This window comes from Suillus subaureus (genome assembly GCF_016647635.1).
Source record: "Suillus subaureus strain MN1 chromosome Unknown BJ212scaffold_4, whole genome shotgun sequence".
Taxonomy (NCBI): Eukaryota; Fungi; Basidiomycota; class Agaricomycetes; order Boletales; family Suillaceae; genus Suillus; species Suillus subaureus.
The window spans coordinates 1,510,280-1,519,270 of NW_024538560.1; the positions used below are offsets into that span (position 1 = coordinate 1,510,280).

Consider the following 8,991-nt stretch of genomic DNA (forward strand, 5'->3'; position numbering starts at 1 on the left):
CACATTGACTCCCAAAGTTCAGTATGTTATTCTGGCCATTGTTTTTGTTACTTAGACCATCTTCAACTACAGCTTCACTTCACAGTGTGTGAATTGTGCACAATACCCATTAGCTTATTGATTTGGTTGCTCTGACTTTATTCCTTTTGATTGTGATACCACACTGTGTTGATGCCAATGACCTATTCATTTTCTGAATCCCATATTGTGACTCATAGACTTAAGGCAGCATTTTCATTACCCAGAATACCAGACTGTTGCCCTGTCCATTACTTGTGAAAGTGTTCAATCTTGCTGAGTGCTGACTCAGAATACTGACTCGGACTGACTGGCACTTTCCTTTCTTCAGTCCTTATTGCGAGGGAATGGTAACAGCATAGCAGCATGGACTTCCCTTTCTTCAGTCCTTACAGTGTTGCAAGAGAACTGGTAACAGCATGGACTTCCCTTTCTTCAGTCCTTATACCGTGTTCTGAGGGAATGGTAAATGTGTCAACAATCCTCAAATTTGTGCATGATACTACAATGACATCTGCTGAATACATAAGTCAAATTGCACCACCTTGTCTCCTTCTATTTCATCTTCAATCATCCCTGCTGAAACTTCATCTATATCCAATGAGCCATCTGCTGTGATGGTGTCAGAAGGAACACAGCCAGTAAATCCTTCAAGTGAATATATATGATTGATGCAAATATGGTGCACATCATTGACCCTCTGCTGCTAATCATCACATTGAAGTTGAACAATATAAAGGAGAGTGAAAGAGACAATTGTGTTTGGTGACTTCAGTGACTTGAGCATACCACCTGTGACAGTTTTAGAATGTCAGTAGAGTCTATGTCTCAGCCAGAGTGAAGCATGCACATGATGACGACCCAAATTGGTTCCACAGGATTAAACACTCCATCCTTGCAACACATAGATAGAAGATGGCACAAGGTAAGCAAATTAGTAGAGACCAAACACATGCCAGAGTTCACCTCAGTCCAGGGGATATGATTGTTTGTAGAAGTGATGAGAGGAGGAAGTATTATGCAGCCTGAGAGTAGTATGCAATGTGAAACAAAAGACAGGGAGGTACCAGAGGGGGGCACAGAGGCTTGAGTAGTACTATGATAGCAGGCAAGTATGAAGGGGGCAGGAAGGAGTGGCAGGCCATAAGAAGTAGTACTACTTATGTATGTAAGAAGTACCCAATCAACAAATATCAAAGGGGAGGTTTAATACATTAGTGGGTGTAATAATGCATTACTTCATATAGAAGCCCATATTAGTTGATGCATTATGGAGTCCCTCATTATTAATGCATTGCAAGTGTCTTCTAAATAGCCTGTATTAATGCAATAAAATGACATTATAGCCTGAAACACAAGCATCGAGCCGCATGCCATTGGATAACAATTGCAATTATATTGCATAACCTTGTCATAGATGTGGAGGGAGCTGTACAGGGGGAGCATTTTGCTGGTAACCATTCTTGCATTATAGCACTATTTTCTATATAGGTTTGGGTTAGTAAAGGGTTTCTTTAAGGCATATTGATAGGCCAGTCCCTCCACTGGAACAGTTCCAGTAGAGGTCAGTCAGTCAGTTAGGTTGGTCTAGTCCCTCCACTGGAACAGTTCCAGTAGAGGTCAGTCAGTTAGGTTGGTTTAGCCAGTGCCTCCACTGGAACAGTTCCAGTAGAGGTCTGTCAGTCAGTTAGGTTGGTTTAGTCCCTCCACTGGAACAGTTCCAGTGGAGGTCAGCCAGTCAGTTAAGTTTAGCCAGTGCCTCCACTGGAACAGTTCCAGTAGAGGTCAGTCAGTCAGTTAAGTTTAGCCAGTCCCTCCACTGGAACAGTTCCAGTAGAGGTCAGTCAGTCAGTTAGGTTAGTCTAGTCCCTCCACTGGAACAGTTCCAGTAGAGGTCAGTCAGTCAGTTAAGTTTAGCCAGTCCCTCCACTGGAACAGTTCCAGTAGAGGTCAGTCAGTCAGTTAGGTTTAGCCAGTACCTCCACTGGAACAGTTCCAGTGGAGGTCAGTCAGTCAGTCAGGTTGGTTTAGTCCCTCCACTGGAACAGTTCCAGTAGAGGTCAGTCAGTCAGTTAGGTTGGTTTAGTCCCTCCACTGAAACAGTTCCAGTGGAGGTCAGCCAGTCAGTTAAGTTTAGCCAGTGCCTCCACTGGAACAGTTCCAGTAGAGGTCAGCCAGTCAGTTAAGTTTAGCCAGTGCCTCCACTGGAACAGTTCCAGTAGAGGTCAGTCAGTCAGTTAAGTTTAGCCAGTCCCTCCACTGGAACTGTTCCAGTGGAGGTCAGTCAGTCAGTTAGGTTGGTTTAGTTCCTCCACTGGAACAGTTCCAGTAGAGGTCAGTCAGTCAGTTAGGTTGGTTTAGTTCCTCCACTGGAACAGTTCCAGTGGAGGTCAGTCAGTCAGTTAGGTTTAGCCAGTACCTCCACTGGAACAGTTCCAGTGGAGGTCAGTCAGTCAGTCAGGTTGGTTTAGTCCCTCCACTGGAACTGTTCCAGTGGAGGTCAGTCAGTTAGGTTGGTTTAGCCAGTGCCTCCACTGGAACAGTTCCAGTAGAGGTCTATCAGTCAGTTAGGTTGGTTTAGTCCCTCCACTGGAACAGTTCCAGTGGAGGTCAGTCAGTCAGTTAAGTTTAGCCAGTGCCTCCACTGGAACAGTTCCAGTAGAGGTCTGTCAGTCAGTTAGGTTGGTTTAGTCCCTCCACTGGAACAGTTCCAGTGGAGGTCAGCCAGTCAGTTAAGTTTAGCCAGTGCCTCCACTGGAACAGTTCCAGTAGAGGTCAGTCAGTCAGTTAAGTTTAGCCAGTCCCTCCACTGGAACAGTTCCAGTGGAGGTCAGTCAGTCAGTTAGGTTAGTCTAGTTCCTCCACTGGAACAGTTCCAGTAGAGGTCAGTCAGTCAGTTAGGTTAGTTTAGTTCCTCCACTGGAACAGTTCCAGTGGAGGTCAGTCAGTCAGTTAGGTTTAGCCAGTACCTCCACTGGAACAGTTCCAGTGGAGGTCAGTCAGTCAGTCAGGTTGGTTTAGTCCCTCCACTGGAACTGTTCCAGTGGAGGTCAGTCAGTTAGGTTGGTTTAGCCAGTGCCTCCACTGGAACAGTTCCAGTAGAGGTCTGTCAGTCAGTCAGGTTAGTTTAGTTCCTCCACTGGAACAGTTCCAGTGGAGGTCAGTCAGTCAGTCAGGTTGGTTTAGTCCCTCCACTGGAACAGTTCCAGTGGAGGTCAGTTAATTAGTGAAGTTGGGCCAGTGCCTCTACTGGAACAGTTCTAGTGGAGGTCAGTTGGGGTTAGTTATGTTGGTTTAGTCCCTCTACTAGAACCATTTCAGGGTTAGTTAGTTGTGTCAGTACCTTCACTACAACCATTCTAGTGAAGGTCAGTTAGTTAGTTTGGTTCATTACTTCCACTGGAACTGTTCCAGTGGAGGTCAGAGTTAGTAAGGGAGGTTGGATCAGTGCCTCTACTGAAATGGTTAGGATAGAGGTCTGTTAGTGAGGCAGTTGGCTATGGTTAGTTAGTCAGATCATATTTATCCAAGTGCCTCCACTGGAACTGTTCCAATGGAGGGTTAGTTAGTGTGAGTTAGTTAGGTCAGATTATCTATTTGCTTCTACTGGAACTGTTCCAGTGGAGGGTTGGCCAGGGTTAGAGTTAGAGTTAGATCATTTGAAATGTCTCTCAAACCATTCAACCTTTTAAATTATGTTCACTTCTCTCCAACCCAGTAGTTCAAGTTGTAGGGTTTGAAAATAAATATTTACACTATACTACCATACTGCAAAAGGCCACTGAGCCAGCTTCTCACAACTGCTATCCTATTTTTCAGTGACTGATTATCACACAGGTGCCATTTTCTGATTCTGTTACTGCTGACACAAAATTGGTGAAAGAGGCTTGGCATGAGGTGTGCCTTTAGCAGTCAAAATGGTAAGTATTCTGTTCTTAGGGTATTCCTGGTCTTATTTATGTGAAGCTCTTAAAATGCACATAACTAACCCTTCCAAGTACACTCAGCACTTTGACTTGCAATGTTTCCTTACTGTTTTCTTGGAACACTTTTATCTATGTGTCAGATGTCATCCTCATCAGAGCTGTGTGCTATCATCCACTGTTGCAGTGGATTTTTGCCTAGTCCTTTTATTGCTATTGCCTTTTGCTCCTGATTTCTTCCGTTGCTGATCATCATCTGCAGTTTATCATCTTTGAGCTGGCTCATGCTCCTCACAGGGGTTTTACCTTTTTGTTAGGGTTAGTCTTATTTTGTTGAAGAGATGGCATATAAGCAGTATCTAAGTGAATGCAGTTGTAAGCCACAGCAGGTATGCAAATAATTTATTGCTAGAGCATTCTCTGATTTCATCTCATTGCAGAAAAGCACTTGTGTCAGTGTTAGGGTCGTGTGCTCAAGGGGGTTGGATCACAAGGGCTTGGCCTCAGCTCGTACGCTGTGCCCCTTTCCCGAGTATGTGCCCTTAATTTCCAGGGGCTAGAACAGTTGTCCAGAGTTTCTGGGATTTGACTAGGGTGGACAATGGATGTCCAGATGTTATTTGGACAAGCAGATAAGACTAATCCAGACGAAGTCCAGACTAGAAACTAACAGAGGATAGACTACCTTGAGGGTTAGAGTTGGAAATGTAGTCTAGGATGCAATCCTAAGACTTGGAATATGACAAGAGACTTATCTCGAGTCCGGAGGACACAGGAATGAGCAGGAACTAAGATGATATTTGAACTGGAGTATTTCCAAGAGTTACAGGAGGTTTATATACTGTAGGTATCATATAGGAATCAGTCAGCAAACATAAAGGCTATGTACAAAGCATATGCAAAGTCTATTAGTAAGTAGGACAGATCATGAATAATGAACACCAGAAATGAAATGTATGTAATGGATCAATAATCAGAAGGGAAACATGGTTAACTGGAGTCCAGAGACAGGGGAAGTCTAAATGGGATTGGGCACTGATATAGGGTTTAGATTCCGGAAGGAAGATAAAGATAGATCAGATCATTTGAGATCTGGATCTTGGATCTGGATATCCGGAGAAGCAGATTTAGAGTTGAGAGTCTGGAATGGCATATGACAGTCAGCCATAATGCTGTGAACATGGCCAACGTAAAAACATCCAGGGGACTTGCTGCAACAGGTGTTGGGACTGTCGATTGCGCAAGGCATGATATGAAGCTTCCTAATGGAGTGGGTGATCTGCAAAAGGGCGAAAAGTGCGTTTTATACTACTCATTGAGCCTCATGTATCTAAACCTGTACTACCAGTTAGGGTTAGACATGGACTATCTAGTTTTTTTGGTAATTCTTAGCTTTTTGGTCTTCATTTTCAACCTGTCATATGATATGGCATGCCAATGGCATAAGAAATTATGGACTTGTATGGACTCATTGTCACCTTGCCTGCACCTTGCCTGCAAAAACAAGATTATCAGATTTTTCATCCCAAAATTCCATCTCAATGCTCATATTCAACCATGTCAAACAATGTTTTCATTTAACTGTAGCAAGAACGTCAGATGCACAGATGGGAAAGCACCCAAGAGAGGATGGGCAAACATTAACTGTGTGGCATCAAGTACCAAAGGGTTAGAGGGACCAGGAGCACATCACGACATCTTGGATGACCATTTTGGAGACTGGAACTGGAAAAAAATTACAATGCTTGGTGGGGATCTTGCATTGCTAATATTAGCTTGATCTCACATTTTTCTAGGTGAATGGATGCTCCACAAAATCAAACAAGCTTCCAGCAGATCCAAGCTTCATCGAGAGGAGCTGCATGAACTCGGACATACGATACCAGCACTATCACTGTCTGCATGGAGATCAGAAATAATAGCATGGGAAGAGGACCACACAAAACCCAATCCATTCAGGAGCAGGGTTGTTTGTACATTATTATCTACTTATCTGTTTGAGCAAGACTGATGGTTTTATCTGAAAGCCATCACACAGGCTGCTATTTGATGTCAGCTAGCCAAGAAGGATGCTGCAGACCTACAATCTGGTGCAGATATCTTGTTGCACACTGAAATATCCCCAAGTATCCTGATTGTGTCAGGGATTGATTTGCAGGATCAACAGTGAGTATCATGACTTGGACATCTACTGAACTATTGCTCACAAGAGAAACACCAGACAATGTTTGGCTGTGGATGCATCAGCACTGGGCCAGCATGCGACTGACACACAAAAATGAAGATATATAATCAAAGCAACACTCTTCAATGCCAACTGGATAATTGGGTTCACATCTAGGTCCTTTACATGCTTGCAGTCACCCCCATCTGTTCTGCCAAGGAAGCTCATCAATCTCAACATACCACAACACTGAAGCCAGAGGACTTCAAACTCTGGCCACCATCTGAGCTCAACCTACACATTCCTTGCCACCAAAAGCTTTATGATTGTGAATGGGAACTTTGTTATGCTCAGGCCTGTGATGCATTGAATGATGTTTGACAGAACATCCATTTATTCACTCATCTCAACATATTCAGGGTTAGTGAGTGTACGAGGTCAGGGTGCATCCACTCATGCCTGCACTGCTCTCAATCTTGCGACAGCAAAAATACATGCTGGTAAAGCTAAGTATGATGCTGCCCAGGCTGCACTTGTTGCCCTCACACCACAGCTAGGAAAAACTGGCTGGAGCAATATTTTGCACCCTCTTTTAGTGTTGGATATGAGACCTATGGGCGACTTCATTCAAGGGCAATCTGAAGGTACATCCCTAACTCTACAGAGTAGAGAAAGGGTTCTGTAGCATTCAAATGTCATTTTCTCTACAAACTCTTGTGCCCCGTTTTCCCATGAATGTTGCTTAGGGTTTCACAGAACCTCCCAACATGTTGAACAAATTTTCATTTGTTATTCTTGTTCTCGACCTCAGCCATTCTGTGCTCTACTAGGCTGTACACTGGTGTGTGTGATATTTGACATTTTGCTGCTCTTGGACCCTGTGATGTGAGTTCAGTGTAATTCTCATTCTTCTTTGCATTCTGAGCCTTTTTCAGGACCTTTATAGTCAAGGCTCCATGTCACATTGCTCAAGTTCTCGACGAGCGGGACTGCCCACCACTTTTGATCATGCGTAACATTACTGAATACCCTGTATACTATGATGCACTTTATTATTTGCAATATCACACCTATAACTTTGATACCCCTGATAAATTTTGTGCATGGCTGTTGAATTCACTCATATCTCATCATCATTCCTGTTGCACTTGTTCCTTTGAATTTTGTGGTTGTGTTGCATTCAATGGTTTCTCCGTTATCGTTACTGATGGCCACAGATCTCTGTCCCTCTGTCCAAGTGAGTTCAAGTCTTCAGGTTATTGCCACTGTGTACTTCTGCGCAGGTTCAGCATGTGTGGTTGTGACAGAGTGGCTTTCTCGCTTGCAAGGAAGATTGATTGTCTTCCTGCTTGAATTGATCACGACAAGCAGACCATCGTCACTCACCTTTTGGACCTTCTTGTGTCGGTGCTTTCGAAAACTACCCAGGCCCTTCCAGGCACTAAACTTAAGCCATGTACCAAGGGGGAACATGTGAATCTTATTGTGTGACACTATCTTCGAGCCTGTTCAGTGTTTGCTGATTTGCCCCAAATGGGTATTGACAAGATTCTTTCAGCTGTAGTCCTACCTTCTGGATGTGCACACCACTTGTTACCTCTCTTGTCTGCTCACATCTTCAGCATGTATGGTGATGAGGTTGCTCAGTCCCTTTGTTGACCGCCTCCCAGCTGTTATGCATCCTACTCTCTTGACTGTTTGTGTGTCCCTTGGTTGGCTCTACCGATTGAAGTGCTTGTACGTTGTCTTTGCACTTTATTGCTTGATGTGCTATCACAATGCATATGCAGTCTACCACTGGATGGGCGTCCTGTGTTGAATACTTGGTCTCATACCAAGACTAGCAATAGTCTGGCTTGTCACACCCATGAATGTGCAATGTATTTACAGGCTGTGGATGCGGATTCCTTGAATGTGGTGTGGTTTGCACATTTTCCTTTTGCCTCTCCTTCTGATTTGCTGGACACTCATTACCTCTCAGCCGTTCTTGAATTTGAGTATGGTCTGGATGTCCTTCGTTGTGTGGCCACAGAACCCTTGTCCCTGGTTGAACGATGGAAGTTACAGCGACACAAGGACAAAAAAATTAAGATTCAAGAGGATGAACATCTGCTGGAAGAGTATTGCCATGCATGGCCAGTTCCCATCCCTCAGACAACTGTGAACTCATGTCTTAATAACTATTATCAGGCTTCTAAGTGGAGCATTTCTCCCATCTGCGCTGTGTGTGCTCGCCATCAACAAGATTCCAAGGTTGGGGTCATTTCTGCCACTGGCAAGCCAGTCTTCCATCTTGAAGCCCTCCATCTCACTGACCAATTCATTATTCAGAAGTGTGTTCTTCAAGGGTTGTCCAATGCATTCTATTTCAATTGTCCAATCATCAATGGTTTGATGCTTGATCACACAGGTATTGTGGATTGCACCAGTGACCAGGTGCATCTGTTTCTGTGTGCTTCATGTCGTGCCTCCTTATCCAAGCCTAACAGTGTACCTCACTTGGCATTAGCTAACAACCTGTATTGAGGACAACTGCCAGTTCATTTGCAAGATATATCATGGGTTGAGGAGAAGATCTGTGCTATCTATTGTGTTACGGCTCATGTGACATGATTGTTTCAGTCATCTGATCCCACCCAGCCAAAGGTTTTTCATGGTAATACTTGTGTGCACGACATGAACATTGTTTCTACAGCTTCTGTTCTGCCCTGCATGCCATCTGATGTCAATGGTCTCCTCAGCATCATCTTCATCAGACCCAGCAAATTCAATCTTAATCAGCTGGGCATGGTCTTCCGTGTGCGTAAATGAAAGATGTGGACTTGCCTTTTGTGTCTTGAGCATCACAACCATCTGTACTCAACAATCCCTCTGGACTCTGAAGTG

General features: G+C 44.1%; 1 protein-coding gene across 1 annotated transcript; it reads left to right on the plus strand.

Annotated features, from left to right (window-relative positions):
• Positions 1-5,094: 5,094 nt before the first annotated feature.
• BJ212DRAFT_1262326 (uncharacterized protein) lies at positions 5,095-5,721 on the plus strand (the record flags this gene model as incomplete). The annotated part of the gene is made up of 2 exons (XM_041330256.1): positions 5,095-5,241; positions 5,290-5,721. The coding sequence occupies 2 exons, from the start codon at positions 5,095-5,097 to the stop codon at positions 5,719-5,721; spliced, it is 579 nt and encodes a 192-aa protein (XP_041197883.1).
• Positions 5,722-8,991: the final 3,270 nt, after the last annotated feature.